The 20138-nt window shown below is 37.9% G+C and overlaps 1 protein-coding gene across 1 annotated transcript; it reads right to left on the reverse strand.

Annotated features, from left to right (window-relative positions):
* Nucleotides 1–5878: 5878 nt before the first annotated feature.
* Nucleotides 5879–19013, reverse strand: LOC136315495 (dynactin-associated protein-like). The gene is made up of 5 exons (XM_066247142.1): nt 18864–19013; nt 12976–13113; nt 10733–10828; nt 8172–8252; nt 5879–7314 (listed from the first exon to the last, which is right to left on the reverse strand). Exons 3-5 carry the CDS (start codon nt 10787–10789, stop codon nt 6976–6978), a joined length of 477 nt encoding a protein of 158 aa, XP_066103239.1. The 5' UTR covers nt 10790–10828; nt 12976–13113; nt 18864–19013; the 3' UTR covers nt 5879–6975.
* Nucleotides 19014–20138: the final 1125 nt, after the last annotated feature.

The following is a 20138-nucleotide window of genomic DNA, read 5'->3' on the forward strand; positions in this document are numbered from 1 at the left end:
TTGAAAACATCTGCCCTGATGCACTGTAAATACCCCACACTCAAAGGCATAGATTATTGTTCGTAAAGACAGTACTCTACTTCCCCACCCAGAAATATTTTCACTTTCAGAAAAAAAGTTACTTCCCTTGGGCTGGGAAGTAACCGAGCTCAGCTCAGGTGCTAGGGGGAGGCCTACTCAACCTACCATGTTGGAAGCCATGGCAGGCCTGTGCACACCATTAACTGGTTCCTGTACAACCCACCATGGGGCTTGAAATTAGATCTACCTGGTAGGATAAGATAATCAACGCTGTTAACTTGCTATTATCTGGAAGTTGCTCTCTAATAATCAGTCCCTCCTCCTGTCATTCCACAAATATACAATATTCTATGGTAATCACATGTTTTTCTACCTGGAAATCCTAATCCCAAATCTTGGCCTATAAAAACCCTACCCAATTCTTAGGACAAAACTCAAAAACTCACTTTGCCATGTAATTCCTCAGATCTGTCTGGAAGCTGACTCTCCCTCCTGCGTGCCCTTGGGCACTTTATCTCTAGGCCAAGGTGTCACTACTGACACATCTCCAACTCTGAGATTTAGATAGGGTAAAGGCCTCGATAGGATCACAATTTACACACAGTACTGATGTTCAAACCCAAGTCTCTGCTCAAAAAGTCCCTATCACTAACCAAACTGGATCACAGTCTCATTCGTTCTACAATAATAGAGCCATACTGCACCCACAGTTAAAAATTGAGTAGCTCTTCATCTCCAAAAAGGAGTGAAAATCATAATACCGCTCTTTGTTGGTATGATCTTTATAGCTGCAAAGTGCTTTCACGCCCATGATGTCAGATCACCTTCAAAACGACCTTAGAAACAAGTCTGATGACCTCCATTTCATAGATGAAACTGAAGAGTCACCAGGGTGCGTTCCAGTGAGTGGCAGAAGCAAGCCCTCCATCCCGCCTTCCTGGTTCCCTGTGCAGCGTGGGCTCTGCACCCGCGATGCTACTCCAGGGCCATGTTTTTTGTGAGACACTACCATTTCCTCATGATAGCAACCCTTTCCCAGAGAGAAGAGACCTGTGGAAGTACCGGCACTTACCCCTCCTGCTCTGAATCGCCCCCCGGGACCAGGATAACCTAGCTATCTGTCAAAACAATTGATTTAAACACATATGTGTTATTAAGACAGCCTTGGGGGAAAGGAGCTGTGAGAATATGAAGTACTGTATAAACTAAAACATACAAAAAATATATTTCATTCATTAAAATATTTTCATTAAATTTATTGGGGTGACATTGGTTAATGAGATCATATAGGTTTCAAGTATACAATTTTATGATGCATGACCTGTAGATTGTATTACGTGCCCACCACCCAAAATCCAATCTTTTCCTGTCACCATATATTTGACCCCCTTTACCTTTTATTTTCTTAATTTGAATCTTAATTTTCTGTACTAAGGTGGTCCCAGCTGGTTCTCAATTTTTAAAAAATAGCTACATTTGTTTTTAAACTAGTTTTTACTTTGAGGTGTGTGCAGTGTAATGATTTTGCTGCAGTTTAGCCAGCCATTAGCACTTTCACTGTGTTGCTCTTGCAGGAGGAAAGGGGAATCCTTTTAACTCCCACCTGATCTCACCCCTCCTGGGAGGAGCTCTTCCCGCTTCCCTGTGCCAGAGGAACTCCCGGAGACCTGAATCCTCAGCTGGTGCCCTGGTCACCTGAGGTCAGTTCCCTTTGATACTGTAACTGATTGTATCTGACTCATGAATATTAGACACTGTTAGAGTTGTGCAACTGTCAGAATGTGAACTCATCGCCACTAGAGAGACCTTACCAGAAATGCTGAGTTCTTTAAGCTGAAATGAAATGATTAAGATTCTTTGTCTTTGAATTTTGACAGTTTTATTATAGAGTGTCTTGGAGAGGATTTTTTTTATCTGAGTTTCTTCAGTGACCAAAGAGGTTCATAAATTCTGATGCCCCAATATCTTCCCAGATTTGGGAAGTCTTCAGCCATTATTTCTTTTGTGTGTGTGTGTGTGTGTGAGTGTGTGTGTGTGTGTGTGTGTGTGTGCGCGCGCGTGACAAAGACAGAGAAACAGAGAAAGGGACAGATAGGGACAGACAGGCAAGAAGAGAGAGAGATGAGAAGCAGTAATTCTTTGTTGTGGCACCTTAGTTGTTCTTGATTACTTTCTTATATGTGCCTTGACCAGGGGCCACAGCACAGCAGTGAACCCTTGCTCAAGCCAGTGACCTTGGGTATAAACCAGTGACCTTGGATTTCAAGCCAGCAACTCTGTGCTAAAGCTGATGAGCCCAAGCTTAAGCTGGATGAGCCCGCACTCAAGCCAGCAACTTCAGGGACTCGAACCTGGGTCTTCTGTGTCCCAGTCCTACTGCACCACTGCCTGGTCAGGCCCATTATTTCTTTAAATAAACTTTCTGTCCCGTTCATCTTCTCTTCTCTTTCTGGAACTCTAATAATATTTTTATCCTTATAAAAATATTTTAATTGAATTTATTGAGCTGACATTGGTTAACATAATTATATAGGTTTCAGATGCCCGATTCTATATAGAATACTAATAATTTTTAAACTGTTTTGATGTATTCCATAGATTACATAGATTTTCTTCACTCGTTTTCATTTTATTTCTTTTTTCCCCCTCAGATTGGATAATGCCAATTAGTCTGTCTTCAAGGTTCCCAATAAACTGTTTTTTCTGCTTGGTCAAGTCTATTGTTGAAGCTCTGTATTAAATTGTTTAGTTTAGTCATTGAATCCTTCAGCTCCAAATTTTCTGTTTGGTTCTTATTTTATGTTTTCTGTCACTTTGTTGAACTTCTCATTTTGTTCTTGTATTGTCTTCCTGATATTGTTAAATTGTTTATCTGTGTTCATTTATAGCTCTCTGAGAATCTTCAGAAGAATTATTTAGAATTTTTTGTTGGGTAATTCCTAGAAATTCATTTCTTGCAGACTAGCTACTACAAGTTGACTGTATTCTTTTGGTAGATTCATGTTTCTATGATTCTCCATAATCTCTGTGGTCTTGCATAGGTGTCCACACATTTGAAGAATGAATCAATCACTTCTCCAGTCTTTTTGTACGGACTTGATATCGGAGTACTTCTATGTGTGGATGGAGGCATACTGCAGCACATTGAGAACCAAGCCTAGTGGTGTAGGGTGAAGTGTGGGAATGTGTGGTGGCAATGGGTCCAAAAGGACATGCCATCTCTTTGGCTCATACTAGTAGAGTCCACAACATTGACAACCATGTGGTCCTTGGCAAGCACAGCGAGGAGTCTGCAGTGGCTCTTGAGGTCGTTAGCAGTACCTCCAGGTCTAGTAACTAGGAACCCCAGCATCAGCAGTCATGACCAAAGTCATGGCGTATACATACCCGGTTGCAGGGCCCAGCTCAGGTGTCTAAGCAGTGACAGGGCCTTTTGCAGACACACAGCCAGGGGTGAGCACAGTGGTGCAGGCCACCGACAGAATACTGGGCCAGTTCTAAGCTTGTAAGCGGCTGTGGGGCTGCGGCTGTCTCTGTGCCCTCCCGTGACTACACAGTTCCCCCCCCCAGGCATGGACACAGCATTGGAGGCCTGTGACAGGCAGCGGGCTGGCAGGGTGCAAGTGGACAGTGGTAGGCACTAGCTGTGAGGGTCTGTGCTGGTACCTTGAACTCAGTAGCCACAGCGGCATGGGCTGGCTGCTGTTGCAGTTACTGGGGCTCCAGACGGGGCAAGAATAGGAGTGGGGTGGGGAGGGACCCAGGAAGCTGGTGTCAGCAAACACGAATACTTGGGGAGCAAAAACTGGTGAAATCTATAGATGATCCTCTGCAGTTGTGCCAGCCTTGGGTTCCTTTTTTAGAGGCAAAAACTGCTGGATTTATCCATAGAACAGATTGTTGTGAGCCGTGATGATGCTTGCTGCATTGGTAGGCTCTGTTTTTCTTCACTGTTCTGAGCCATCTCTGTGTGCCAGTGTGGGTGAGGCAAAACCAAAGCGGGATCGTCGTGTTATGCCCCGAAGGGCTGGAGAAGCTGGTGGCTCACCCTGCTCATCTTTTCCTGGCAAGGGCATTCTTTCTAGCTGGGACATTCCCTCTTGGTGCTGAACAATGCCTACTTGACAGAGGGGATGATTCAGGCAAAATGAAGCTGTCTTCCTGCTCTTTATTTCCAATTATTCTGCTTTTCTGTTCCGCTATGTTGTTTAAGTTTCTTGAATACACCCAAGAGCTCTCCCAGGGCTGTTTTCATTCATGAGTAGCTAGCTGTCTAATTATTGATCTTTGTTGGGGGACGGAAGCTGCTGACTCATGCACTATCATCTTGGTGAAGTCCTCCCTCTGTGCACAATTATTTTACTTTCTACTTTTTGTTGTTAGCCTACCATGTGCTTGTTTTGTTTGTGCTTTGCCCTGACATACATCATGGGCATTTCTATGCTCATCCTGTCTGCCAAGTGCAAAACAGTGTGTGAAAGAGGGCTCATATGAAGTCAATGGAAATGGGAAAAATATTTAGCAATTGAAACTAGTGGGAAAATAATGAATGTTACACTTGATTTTAGGAAGAAATTGTTTGATGGTAGAGACCATTTTGAAGGACAAAGAGAGACTTCTACAAAACTCAGAAAATGCTCCCATGATGCCATGACAGGAGTCAGCTGGAGAAGAAACAAACTGGGAACATGCTTGACTTGAGTAGAAGGCTGATATTGAGCCCATCACTCTAATGACAATTCATAAAAAGCTTAGGAAGTTAGTGAAGAACATAAGGACCAAGCAAGTGAAAATTCACAGATAATACAATTTATCTGTGAATTTGACAGTAGAAATGCTGCCAAAGTTCAAAAACCTTTTGAAATTACACAAACTCTAAGTGAATGGCTTAAATAGTCTACTCTGAAAGGGTCCCATAAAATATCTGTGGACATCATCACTGAGCAGGGCTACATACTATAGCAGATTTTCTGTATAGTTAAATGGATCTTTGGGGGGAATCAAATGCACAATGGACTGTTGCGGGGCTTTTTGGTTTTTGTTTATTTGTTTGTTTTATTTTGTTTCTTTGTTTTTTAAGTAAAGCATCCAAAAAAGTGAATTATAAACATGTGGTGAAATGTATTTGAAAACGTAACATATTCATCTCACATGAATTATTTGCCTTTAAGAGCAAATGATGGACTCACAAATTGCTTATAGAAGACATTTTAAATAGAGAAGCTTCTTGATTTCAAATATATTCAAATATATATACCATTCACGCACAGTAAATAAAATTTTAAAATAAGTATTAGAAAGTATACAGCTTTAATATTTGCTAAAAAAATTATTAAAACCGGGTATTTATTTATTGAAGATGCCCAATGTAGAAGTTTCATAGTACTTTGTAAAGTTTTTGTTTGTTATATTTGTTACCTTGTGAAGATATTTTCCACAACTCTGCTTGCTATTTTAATATTTTATTAAAACCTTAAATGTCTAAAGCAAAAAAACGAATCCATGAGCTTATTCACATTGCTATTTTATAAAGCAGAACCTTGATGATCTCACATACCCTTAATTACAATATCTTCTTACTGAATATTCAACGTAGGAATTTCAATGCTAAGAGAAGTTTCCCCTTAATCACAAAGAAATGGTCCTTCCTGTATTACACACTGTATTCTGTATTATCTAAAAGCAAAGGAAGTTAACAGCAGCTCTTATTAAACATCTAGTTACCTAGAATGACTTCTAGAATACAAAACTTTAAAAATATTTTAAAAATAAATTTTTGTCTTTTAATTAAAATCTCTTATTTCCAAATGAGAAAGCAATGTTTAAATAATCTGAGGAGATACATTTTAACCTAATGAATTGAATCTTTCTTCTTTACAGCATTTAAATCAAAAGTACAATAGAAATGTATTGATTTGATGCTATAGAGAAAAATTGCATACACACTCCCTTTTGTGGAGTTTGGAGGATGGAGGTGGAGCAGGCAGGTTGCTTTTACTCTAAAGTCTTTTCCAGATTTCAATGTTTATGCTTTTACTAAATATCCAACACTTAGAATATAAGTAATATTGAACAAGTGTCTTATGTTTCATAGCAAATTATAAGCCATGTGCCCTCCAAGTTATAATACAAAGTATAAAACAATTGAAACATTCAAATTTCATAAGTAGCAGTTTATAGTGGTCTAGACATTAAGCAGAACATCAAATATGGAAAATAATATTGATAATATCAGTGAAAAATGTGTAGACACAGAAAATACATCACTTGTCACAAAGTGTTCCTAAGTGTGCTTTTCATTTTAAATCTATTAAACCCTCTTTGCCCTTTCATTTTGTTTTAATATCTTTACTAAACCCAAACTTTCACCTTTCCACCTTTCAGCCCTCCTCTGAAATCGTCCTTGTTTTTCCTGCCCTCAGTGTTCTCCCCTTCTTTTCTTAATTCTCCAATGGGAGGAACAACTCTGTAATGACCAGTAGATACTTAATAATCATTAACCACTTTGAGTGAACATTTCTTTCTATCCCTACTGGGATACAAATGCCGAAAATAGATTGGGAAATAATAATGGATGACAAATACTGGCTTATGAACCCACGCACAGGGAGCTAAGTTGATCAGGGTCCACCTGGCAGCTCCTTCCGCTGTTGAAATCTTCATCAGGAGTGATAAATGATGTTGGTTGTACAGAGGGCTAAAGAGAAAACTCTGGGGCCTGGCCTCGATGAGTCAACCAGGTTTGGCTGAGATTTTTCTTTTCCAATCATTTGAACATGGATGGTCCCAAGACTGAGTCATCACTCTATGGGTATCCAGCAAACGACTGAACAAAAGGGGCAAGAGCTCATGAAGTCAAATGCTGTCTTGGCAGGGAGGACAGACCAGCTTACACATGCCTCCTTCAGGGTAGGAGTGTTGACCTGCTTGAGGAGGACTGAGGGCTCAACAATGTCAGTCTTCAATGAGGACTTCATGGTCCTCTGTTGCAGGTTTAGTTGTCTGCATGGTAGATAGGGGCATCGTGGTAGGGGAGCTTTGGTCAACCACAAGGGTAGAAGGCAGGGTGCTCTGAGCCCCAGGCAGGGTCGATGGGGCAGGAGATGGGACAGAACCAGGGATGCAGGCGACATGACTGGACTTTCCATCTGCATGAATGACGATGGTAGTACCAACGGTGGGCTTGCCAAAGTGAACGTAATATAAGACCAGGACAACGAGGGTCGTAGCAATTAGACAGGCCAATAGACACACCAGAAATGTTTTCCAGAGTGACCACGGTTTTGCTGTAACCTACAAAGGATCACAGTAAGTGGATATATTTCAGCAAATTACATGGTGGTAACTTAGGTGAATGATTGCAATTAGAATAAGGCTAAGCTTTTACATTACTCCAAATGCTGTAATTTAAAGCACAATATATAAATCCCCACCTTTCTGTCTCTCTGTCTCTCTCTCTCTCTTTCAAACAGACATATATGTACACCCACATACACACATACATACACACCCCCTGTCCACAAGTCCATGAGAACAAAATGCTCCCTTTTCATTACCCTTTCAAACTAAAGCAGTAAGTACCTTCTCAAACTCAAGTAGATTGCCTAAGGGATATATTACTTTGTTATTATCGACTACTGCTATTGTAGTATAAATTAAATTATCTAATTAGTCATCATGGGTAGAAAAATAAAAAATAGGTACAAGTGAAACATTTAGGTTGATTATCTTTAGGTGATAAATATTGTAGGTATTCTTTTGTTCATCATTTCCTATTTCCACATTACATATTGATAGTTTATAATTAGGAAATTATTTATTAAAAGCATCTTATCTATTAAGCATAAATAAAAGGACTTTCATTGAGCTTGGAAACACATTAAGTGGAAAATTTATGGTATGGAGAGATCTTAAAGGAACAGAATACAGCACTGATAAATTGCTGGGGGCTATGGTTCCAGGTTTTGTCCAGAGAGCATAGAGTGGCAACTGGGAAAAAGTTAGAGTTGTCAAAGGACAAGAAGCAAGGGAAGGCTTAAAGGAGAATAGAGCCCTAAAGACCTTATGGCAGGGCCTGCCATTTTTCCATTCTCCAATGTGCCAAAGGGCTCCGGGAGACTTCCCACCCCACCTCAGTCTTCAGTCCTTACCCACTGCGGCTGGTAGGTCCCATGAGACAATCTACAACCACAGTGTGATCTGTCATTTGCACAGTATGGATTTCTGGGTAACTGCAAAGAAAGAATTCAAAACAACCAACCTCGGTTTTTAAGAATAAAGAAAGATTATTTTATCCATAAACACAAACATATATAATATATTAAAAATAATGTGACTCTAACATGTATTAAAAGAAGAACTAAACAATTCTAAGAGAATCTGAAACTCTAAAAATGGTTTGATATGATTTAGAAAGATACATTTTCACATCAAATGATCAAAGAAGAAATATAAATGATCATTTCACTAAATGTCCAAGGATCATTTTTAAAATTTCAGTATTCGGTCCTGACAAAAGCAAACAAATAATACAAATCTCAAAGAAATAAAATTAAAATAATTGCCAACTGTGACAAGGAATATCAACCTCAAACCAACAACAACATCATATTTAACAGTGAAATGTCAGCACTTTCCTTTAAAGTCAGAAGTGAAGCCTGACCAGGCAGTGGCACAGTGGATAGAGTGTCGGACTGGGATGCGGAAGATCCAAGTTCGAGACTCAGGTCACCAGCTTGAGCGCAAGCTCATCTGGTTTGAGCAAGGCTCACCAGCTTGAGCCCAAGGTCACTAGCTCAAACAGGGATCACTTGGTCTGCTGTAGCCCCCCGGTCAAGGCACATATGAGAAAGCAAGGCACATATGAGAAAGCAATCAATGAACAACTAAGGTGCCGTAACAAAAAACTGATGATTGATGCTTCTCATCTCTCTTCGTTCCTGTCGGTCTGTCCCTATCTATCCCTTTCTCTGACTCTTTCTCTGTCTCTGTAAAAAAAATAAAATAAAAAAAGAAATAAAGAATGTACCATCAATATTAGGTAATTTTTTTAGACAGTCTCATCAATATGTGTCAATAATGGAAATGTGAAGATAAAACCAAGATTATTTGCATGTGATATGATTATGTGCAAACAGAATCCCATGCTACCTATCAAAAATAATAATTCAAGTTATCTAATAATAAAAATATGAAAAATATAGGTAACAGCCCTTATTTTATGCGTGTGTGTATTAGCAACTGCTATTTGCATTGGTAACAGCATATGAAATACTTAAGCATATTAAATGACATAAGACTCATTAAAAAACTATGAAAATTTACTAAGAAGCGAAAAGACAACTTAAATAAACGTCCTCTTATAAAAGATTTCAGTAGCATAAGCTCTCAATTTTCTGAATTTTAATTAAGAGCTTTATGAAAAATTTCAGAGGAAAAAGATAGACAAAAATTTCATATGTCAAAATAAATCAACCAAAACAATAAAATTACATTAAATTGGGGTGAGAGGAAACAGAAAGCAAAATATTAGCAGTGAGTTTTTTGGGGATGACTTTTTTTTCTTTGTAACTTTCTACATTTTCTAAAATAAAGTTATAGAATAATTATTCTTTAAAAAAAATCTTTCTACAACTTGTTTTGGGGGATCTAAGAGATTGTCATCAGATTACTAAAAAATGAAAAATTATAACATTTCCTTTTCATTATCTCAGAAGTTGATTTTACTGTTTGTATTTTTTAGTGTAATTAACTAATTATTTGACTGAATGGAATAAATTACATAAATGTTTTCTGCATATAGGAACAAACCATAACTCATATTTAATATATTATGAAGAGAAGACAGAAAAAAATGCTATTTAAAAATATTAAAGCAATGAAATTTTTCAGCTTCCTTGACACCTGAGGCATGCTATAAATTAATGTTACGGTAATCTACGTAATGAATCTCCAAACTTATCACAAATACAGCCTTCAGGCTGTAAAGCAATCCCGATGCCAGATCCTAACTTTGTGTTTATTTTGTTTGACTTGTTTCTTGGTCCTACAACATCAAGTTAATTATAAAATTATTCTCTTTGTTAGGAACATAAGCAGTCAAGGTTTTTGAAAGGTAGTTTCTTATAATAAAAAGGTTATATGTGAAAAACTTCAGTTCAATTTCTGGTTCTACCACCAGCTAGTTGGACTTCTAATGTTTCAAATGCCCTCATTTGTAAAATGAAGGGATATGTTTGAATGGTGAACATGACCATTTATATGTTCTAAGCAATAGAATTTTTACATCACTACAGTAACATAGTTTAAGCATAAGTCCCTCTGCCAAAGCCATTTTTCATGAATTACCACTCTAAATATAAGTAGGCCAATGAGAATAAATATTTTCATTGGACCAAAGTACGCAGAAATATAAATAGTATTACTCATGGTTGCTATAAACACACATTCCAAATCATCTATTCAAATTCTGTCCACTGGTATCTTATAGATTTCTGACATAACTATCAGAATTCAGGCAAAAATGACATTAAAGATCTATTTGGCATACTAACTAACTCCCTGAACATTTAGGATTACTGATAATAAAATCCCAGGTTCTAGTCAAACATTAAAAAAAAAATGCAACTTAACTTTCTTGAAGGGTTAAACGTTAAAGGTGGAAAGCAAGAGTATGAGACATGAGAGGGTGAAAGGGGATATGCTCACTCACCAGCTCCGCTGCAGTTTGCTCAATGTCCGCCGCGCCCTGCCACTGTCTCTCACCCATTCTGAGCTGCTGGTCTCCCAAATGCAATTCTAAAGATGTCTGTACTCGCTCCGTGGATTAGAAGTTAGGAAATGCTCGATTTATGTTAAATAACTATGTATTTATTCAGTCTGGATTATGTAACCTAATAGACACTTATTTCCTGAGAAAAAAATTTCCATGTCCAACCCCAAAGTACAAATGTATGCTAGTTGGGGAAAAATAAACAGAAATAGTTGCTCCCTTCAAAAAATGACACGTAGAAAATTATCTCAACTGGACAAATGACTCTGGGCTCCTGAGCAGATGTAAACCTCTGCCTTCTTCCCTTCACAAAGCTCATTTAAAAATCCCAGAAACTTGATTTCTCACAGGACAGGAATTTAGTTTTTGCTTCTACAAAAGCCCACAAAGCCACTCCTTAATTATAAATATTGCAGCATTTTCTTGCTAAGCAGAGGGATTATGGTGATGACTAACTTCAAAACTGTCCAAAAATAACACAATATTGAGATTACTAGAGCATGATAAAGTTAAGTGAATGGAGACTAAAATCTACTGCGCTGTTTAATCAGTGGCTACGCTGAGATGATCAAGGAAAAACAACGTCACAAGGCTTTAGCTAGAGTTAAAAATAAAAATAAGAAATAAGTAATTCAGTCATTCTCAATTAGGCTTTAGCTAGAGTTAAAAATAAAAATAAGAAATAAGAATTTCAGTCATTCTCAATTATAGAAATCAAGGATTATCCACAGTAAATGTTGTCTGCTTCTTAGCACATTGTATCTTGCTTTAGGATATATAATAATTGTTACTGTTTCTGATGACTCCTAATTTTTCAGATGAGCAGGAACTGGAAAAAAAGAATGTCTCTGGTTTTTTTCCATTTCCCACAGAGAGATGGACATGATCCAGCATGCAAAATCGGGGTATTGGGGCAGGGTTTCCAATCGTTGAGAGCTGATGCTATCTGACCCTTTGACAAAGTGGCGTGCATGCACAGAATAGAGAAAAGTGACTTTATCTTTTTAATCATGTACTTCCTGTAGGCCAGCAACTGGTTGGGGGGTGCTTAGTGACAGGAACTTCCAAAATATCAATAGACTTACACATATCCTAATATAAGAACAGACATGTCTCAAGATGTGTAAGATGTATATTCATGAAATGTTATGTAACTGAATTCCAAACCTCTATACTAATTAGAGAGACAATGAATATGTTTTAAGTCACTATTAATTGCTAAATCTTTCCTTCTTTCCTTCCTTCCTTCCTTTTTTCCTTTTTTCCTTCTTTCCTTCCTTTCCTTTTTCCTTCCTTCCCTCCTTCCTTCCTTCCTTCCTCCCTCCCTCCCTCCCTCCCTCCCTCCCTCCCTCCCTCCTTTCCTTCCTTCCTTCCTTCCTTCCTTCCTTCCTTCCTTCCTTCCTTCCTTCCTTCCTTCCTTCCGTTTTATCTTTCTTTCCCGTGTGGCCAAAAAAATCCTGTCTCATTAATTCAGGGTGATTCTGATGATAACCCTGCCATTCTTATGTAATGGTTGGATAACTTGAGATTTTCACATTATAATTCTAGACTTTTCAGTGGTGAAATAAATCTTAGAGAGGAAAATAATGAGGAAAAGTACCTTAAAAAGTTAGCATTAGGAGCCTGGCTGTCTATATTTGTTTTTTCTATGTTGTCTGATACATTTTATTAGAAAGACATGACCTCTCTAAATCAAGAGTGTAAGTCAGAAGACAGTGAACATGGTCTTCAATGTACTAGAAAAAACAATTACTGGCAAGCTAGAATTCTATGCTGGACAAAAATATCAGTAAAAAGTTTAGATAAGATTATTTAAAGTTATCATTAGTGGAGACTCACTAAGAAAAAATGCAAAAGAGTAGAAAGAAAGAAATCTCAGTTGGAAAGGTTGAGGGGTAAAAAGGAGAGGTGACAAGACAAGAATGTCCACTGTGACACTTACTCCTCAGTGTTACAGTGAAGTTCCTGACCAGGGCAGTGAAATACGAAATTGATGATATGAACGTGCTAAACTGCGCCTATTTGCATATGAGTATAAGCAGAGAACTCTGAAGAAACCTCAAGCAAACCATTATAATAAGTCACAGAGTTTAGCAAGATTAGTAGATACAAAATCAGTATACAAAAAAGAATTTTAAAAATCAGTTATATTTTTATATACCAGCAACAAATGTTGGCCTGACCTGTGGTGGCACAGTGGATAAAGCATCGACCTGAAATGCTGAGGTCTCCAGTTTGAAACCCTGGGCTTGCCCGGTCAAGGCACATATGGGAGTTGATGCTTCCTGTTCCTCCCCCGCTTCTCTCTTTCTCTCTCGCCTCTAAAATAAAAAAAAAATTTTTTTAAAGCCACATAAATATTCAGAAAGCTGAAACTTAAAGAGATATGACTGGAAATATTCAAGCATCTAGAAATAAACTTACTGATAGACATGCAATATTTTTACTGGAAAATTTATAAAACTTTATTAAGTAAATAATTAATGAAGTCCCAAATAACTATACAGCTGGAAGTAGTATCAGTTGGTAAGGCCATTTAGAAAACAGTGACATTATCTAGTAAATTTGAAAATATTCCTATACTCTGATTTAGCAATTCCACTCCTGGAACATTCCCAAAGGAAATGCATAGATGTGTGCGTGTACTCTCTCTCTCTCTCTCTCTCTCTCTCTCTCTCTCTCACACACACACACACACACACGAGGTAACTGTTCAGAATCCTTAGAAGGAGGATCCTGTGTTTTGTTGTAAATATCTCTGAAATGAAAAGTGTACTGCAGTTAGGGTTCCAATTTTAAATCCCAGCAATGTCAACTTTTCGAAGCAGTTCATAATAGTACAAAGAAATTAAGTACATTGTTTGGAGAGCATGAGTAGTAGGACCATTTGTGCTGCCTCTTGGCACTGGACATCAATTATAAATCAAAAGAAAAGAAAGTAAATCAGTTTCTGCTCCTCCCTCATTGCTGTGTTGACTTGTTCATGGGCTCCCAAACCAGGAAATGGGGAACTCTGATAATGTTATCCTTCTGATAACAGAGTAAAAATAAAAGTTGATAAACTGAAATAATAGAAATTAAAACACTCTAGATAAATGAAGTTTTATTACATATTGTATATACATACAATAATAGATAAACAAATACATAAATATTAACTATACTTTTATATATAAATATATGCTATATATGCATATAAGTGTACATATATATACAGTATTAACAATACTGGCATTGAGTGGAATACCCACTATTAGTATACAGTGGATTACATTGTTACTAATGATGTGACAAGTTTGCCCTCCTTACTGAGTCCTCCTAGCTTTGACTATTTTTTCAGTTTTTGCTAATTGGAACAAAAAACAATTGTGTGTGTGTATGTGTGTGTGTGTGTGTGTGTGTGTAGTCATTTCCTGTGTTTTACAACTCTGAAATTAAGCAATTTACTAGTCACGTACATATTATTTAATATTCATATTTATGGAATAACCATATTTATATATTTGTATGTGCTTATATATGTTCATGTTTATTCATGTTCATATTTATGTTTTATGGCAGTTTAATTATTGTGGTTCAGTATTATTTTTTTCTTTTTTTTAATTTTTAATTTAATTTTATTTATTCATTTTAGAGAGGAGAGAAAAAGAAAGAGAGAGAGACAGAGAGGGAGAGAGAGAGGAGAGAGAGACAGAGGGAGAAGGTGGGGAGGAGCTGGAAGCATCAACTCCCATATGTGCCTTGACTAGGCAAGCCCAGGGTTTCGAACCGGCGACCTCAGCATTTCCAGGTCGATGCTTTATCCACTGCGCCACCACAGGTCAGGCCCAGTATTATTTTTTCTAATGAAGAATTTAAGTTTCTCCCCCTATGTGTTGCAAATATTTTTTTCATCAGTTTTTTGAGATTTTGTTTTTTACTTACAGAAGTTTTTAAAACTTGGAAGGTTAAACTGTCTTTGGTTTTTATGTTTTTATTTTCAACAATTAGGTTTTTAGTTCATTTGAAATCAATCTTTCTATCCCAAATAGCTAACCAATTTCCTCAGAACATTAATTGTATAATATTTCCTTCTCTTCAAATTTATAATATATGAATTATTCCATTGTAGGTGATTTTGCTCAAGTTCTTAGAAACAATTTAACCCAATTTCAAACAAACAACAAAGGAATTTTGTTGGACATCCTGATTATCACGCACAGTATTTTGACATAAGTATTTTGACAGCTATGACATGAACAACCAAACTTTTCTGCTTTATTTGAGCTTTAGGAAATTGGTCTACATGTTATGTTTCATAACACTTATTAATATTTGGTTATACATTTGGTGGACATTCAGATGACATTCGGCTGACTATTCTCCACAATTATGTCCCTAATTCTCACCAACTAATATGGACAATTGATATTTGACACCTGTCCTTTCTTTTGACAACGCCTTTTTCTAAAAACATGTCTTCCCTTTAATTACCTTGTATATTTCTGCATTTTTATCCTGTGACTACAATTTCCTCTCTGCAGATATTATAGTCCCAGGTGAGCTCTCCTATGGCACTGGGCACAACCTATTATAATTAAGTATATTATAATGGCAGTTTCTCAAGGGCAGGGACCAGGCCAATTTTTGAAACTTATTTCCTGAGTGTTTAGTATCCAACAGTACAATTTACAAGAACTTAATCAATGCTGGTGACTAACTGATAAATTACTGGTTGGGCTTACAAAGTTCTGTAATAGGTAGTTTATGGTAATTCCTAAAGAATCTATTGTTTGTGAGTACATGACACCCACCAGATTTGGAGGACATGAGTTAATAATTTCACCCAAGTTCTGGGCATCACTTTTCTAGTCTAAGAATTCTATCTGCTCTACAAAATGTTTCATTACAATGAAAATTTCCAAGTTCCATTTCAGCCAACTTGATAGAGGCTTTCAGTCTGTGTCCCCTTGGATGGCTACACTTCATTAGATCAGCAGAAAATGGTGACTAAGTCTGCCTTTAAATAAAACAAAGCCTGTGTGCTCATTGTTACAACCACCTTCGAATGCCATCCCCTCTAGAGGGATTCCAGCAGTCATTCTGACATAATAGAACAAGTTGGAGGAAGTAGAAAGAGTGATTGTATTTGTTAACTTTGCAAGATATTTCCAGAAATTCATAAAAAAATTTAACAATCAAAAATATAAAGAATATTAATATATATACATACCCTTGTATCTACTGCCCATCATAATACATAGAAGTCATCAATACTATTGAAGCCCCATTATACATTTCCCTTATAATATTCTCTATCCCCAGAAATAGCCAGAACCTTAAATTGTGTGGTTATCACTCCTTCGTTTTTCTTTATAGCTAGACTCCCCATCTTTGTAGCTTTACAAACATGTGGTAAAGGTATTAAACTGTATGATTCTGGACATGCATTTATTTTTTTATTTCTGTTTTAACGTTTTACTTCAAACAATACTGCTATGAACATCAATCCTTGCTTCCTGGCATTCCTACGGAAACAGACAGTTGACCCGTGAACAGTGGGGTCTCTGGCTATGGGTGCTACCCTCCTGTGCACTCCAAAATCCAAGTATAACTTTTTACTCCCCCAAAACTTAACTACTAATAGCCTACCATTGACTGGAAGCCTTCCTGATAACATAAATAGTCAATTAATGCATATTTTGTATGTTATATATATTACATACTGAATTTTACACTAAAATAAGTTTAAGAAAAGAAAATGTTATTAAAAAATCATAAGGGAAAGAAAACACATTTATAATACTTACTGAAAAACTCCACCTATAAATAACTCATGCAGTTCAAACATGTGTTGTTCAAGGGTTATCTGTATATAGATAGATAGCGAGATAAAACTAGAAGCAGAGATAGACAGACATAGAGACAGAGGTAGAGAGATACAGGCACATATATCCACACAGATGCATGTCTATATCTATCTATTGCAAGAGAGGTAGGGAGTTCCTATATTATAGGGCATGCACATTTCAAGTCTACTGGAAAATGACAAAATATTTCCCTAAGTGTTTGCCTGAATCTCTACAATAAAAATATAAGACAGTGACCATTTTTCTAGATCACTGTCAATGCTTGAGATCTTCAGACTTTTAAGAAGTATTTTCCAATTTGTGGATATAACTCTCAGTGTGGCTTCACACTGGATTTCCTGGATAATTAATGAGGGTCGTTGTCTTAGGCTGAGATGTTTATTGGCCATTTAATTTCCGAATAACAGGAGGCAGGGGAGGCATACTGGCCAGGAGGGCTGCTGGAGGTGGCGCAGTTCAGTGAGGAGAGTAAGCAGTGGAGGAGTAGCTCTAGGGGAAAATGTAACTCCCAAACCATCACCTCCTGCCTAGAACTTTCTCTGGAGTTTACACATCTGGCCTCTGCTCGATGCCTTCTTTTATTCATCCCAAAGACACCTCAGCACGCACTGGGTGGATCTGAATCGGGCTAGGGCTCATGAACTTGGTAATTCTTTTTTTAATTTTTCTTTTATTAATTTTTTTAGAGAGGAGAGAGAGAGAGAAGGGGGAGGGAGGAGCAGGAAGCATCAACTCCCATATGTGCCTTGACAAGGCAAGCCCAGGGTTTTGAACCGGCGACCTCAGCATTCCAGGTCAAGACTTTATCCACTGTGCCACCACAGGTCAGGCGAACTTGGTAATTTTAATATGCACGATTGTTTGCCTTTGTCCAGGAACATTTACTGTGGGGAGGAGTACAGAAGATAGATTGAGCCTGACTTGTGGTGGCGCAGTGGATGAAGCGTCAACCTGGAAATGCTGAGGTTACCGGTTCGAAACCCTGGGCTTGCCTGGTCAAGGCACATATGGGAGTTGATGCTTCCAGCTCCTCCTCCCTTCTCTCTCTCTGTTTCTCTCTCTCCCTCTCTCTCTTCTCTCTAAAAATGAATAAATAAAATTAAAAAAAAAAAAGACTCTCTTTTAAAAAAAAAAAAAAAAGAAGATAGATTGACCTAACCTGAATTGTGGCCTAATAAAGACTAATGGAAGAAAAGGAGGGAGCAGTTACACTTAAAGGAAGGGTGCTGGTCTAGAACAGATAGGCAGGGAAGTGAGGATGCCTGAAGAAGGCTGAGTTACTGGGGAAAACAAGGGCCTTGGGTCGTCCCGAAGAAGTCCAAGAACAGGCATAACGAAAATCAGAGAAGGAGATATCCAGAAATGGAGGTGTTTGTGGTCCAAGTATAAAACTGAACTTTAAAATTTCAGTGGGTGTGGGGGGTGTACTAGCAGAGGACAAGGTTGATGGGTTATTGGAGGCTGGATGACCAATAAATACACAAAGTGATGGTCACCGGTATTAAGACAATCAAAGGATTATGAAGTGGCAGAAATTGAGTAAAGGACTGAACAGATGTCAAATTAAAATGACCAGGAACTGTAGCATGATGGTGACAGGGAGGATAGGAGGTAGAACAGCCAAATGAGAAGGGCCTCCAATATTGAGTGTTTAATTGAGAAAAGAGAAGTTATGCTTTGTCAGGCAAAGCCCGCAAATGAGGGGCAACCGGAATGCCCACCTTCCCCTCCTCCCTCAGTGCCAGTAATGAGTGACAGTCACTAAAGAAGACAAAGGGAACAGTATCCTGTAGAAAAAGACAGCGTTCTGCCCTGGCTGGATAGCTCAGTTGGTTGGAGCTTTGTCTTGAAGCACAGAGCTTGCTGGTTCAATCCCTAGTCAGGGCACATGCAGGAACAGATCAATATTCCTCTCTCTCTCTCTCTCTCTCTCTCTCTCTTCCTCCCCCCTTCCTTTCTCTCTAAAAATCAATAAAATAAACATTAAAAGAAAATTTTAATGAAAAGTGAAAAAGACAGCATTCTTTAAGACAAAAAGAGTGGAATCACTGTTGAAAGAGACTGAAAAGGTAGAAGAGTGTTTTCTTAGTTGCAGATGTTTCACAGGGCACAGTGGGTGAGTTCGGGGAAAGGGAAAGAACTGAGGTGATTTAGGAGAAGGGAGGTAAAGAACAAGATGCCGATGAAAGTCAGGCCCTGGACTAGTGATGAGAAGGCTTTACCTCTACTCGAGTCCCAGGCCAGGAGGAATCTGCAGATGTCACTGCACCCAGGGGCACTTTGGTCGAAGGGGTTTCAGTGCAGCACAAGCCACGGCCTAATGTCTCAGGGTTCCAAATGGGGAGATGTTGACAGAACGAGCAAGGTCTAATCCAGCACTTTCAGCAAATATTTCTGGACCACGTACTCTGCGCTTGGCACAAGACTACACACTGAGGATTAAGCATTTGTACAGCTCAGCTTTAGAGCTGTAGGCACAATTGGCTTATAGTCCCAACATGCTCAGTAAACACAATTGCTGATCTTTAAATTTGGTTTTATTCCCAATCTTTAGAGGTTACTCAATTTGGCCAGGAGTGGAATCTCTGAAAAACAAATTTAAGATATCTCATTAAAAAAAATAAAACACCTCCGACTCTCTGAGCCTGCCAGTTTTGCAGATTCTCCCTGCCCTGTTGGAAATCTGTTTCTCGTAAGCAGGCTGTAGAAAACGTTCCAGAGAAAGAAGGGTACAGAGAGCCCGTTGCTAAGACATTGAGCGAATTGCTTTTCTCACACCATCTTATTTCAACTCTTAGAGAATAAGAATAGTTCCTCTTCAACTCTCGACACTGAAAGTACAAATCCACGTTGCTTCTTCTGCAGAGGAAAATCTAGAAAAAGCAGTGGTCTTTCCGAGGATGTGTTGCATACGGCGCTGTTTGTAATAAATTGGTAATATACCCATTGTTTCTTAACAAGTGTTTGGTTTAGGCTGCAAAAACTGTTTAATTTCAGACTCCAGTCTAAGAAATTAGCTTAGTCCTGAAGAACCATCTAGAAATTACTCTCTAAAATTTTGTATTCTATCTTCTACCTGGCTACATTTGCATATTTAATATTGTGGAAAAGTGACATTGAACTTAGATCTACAGACATTGGTTTCTCAATTGATTGAAATAAAAAAATATGTGAAGTCTATATCTAAATGATTACCATTTGGTCACACAATGATAGGTGTGTATATTACATTCTGCCTATTTTAATCTTATCTTAATATAGGTGAAATAAATACTGTTGTAAAAATATATTGATTTACCAGTAGGAAGCTAGGTATTTTGTGACAAGTAGAGAGCTGAAAAATATAAGTTATATTGAAGAGTTAAAATATTTCTACTATTCACTGGATTTCAAGTTGTTCAACACTTGTGGGCTTGTCTTATATTTTTCTCCTATTCCATGGCAACCAATTTCACAATCCCAGCTCTAGAAATATTTGTCATTTTGTTAAATGCCTT

The sequence above is a fragment of the Saccopteryx bilineata genome, chromosome 11 (genome assembly GCF_036850765.1).
Source record: "Saccopteryx bilineata isolate mSacBil1 chromosome 11, mSacBil1_pri_phased_curated, whole genome shotgun sequence".
In the NCBI taxonomy this organism is placed as follows: domain Eukaryota; kingdom Metazoa; phylum Chordata; class Mammalia; order Chiroptera; family Emballonuridae; genus Saccopteryx; species Saccopteryx bilineata.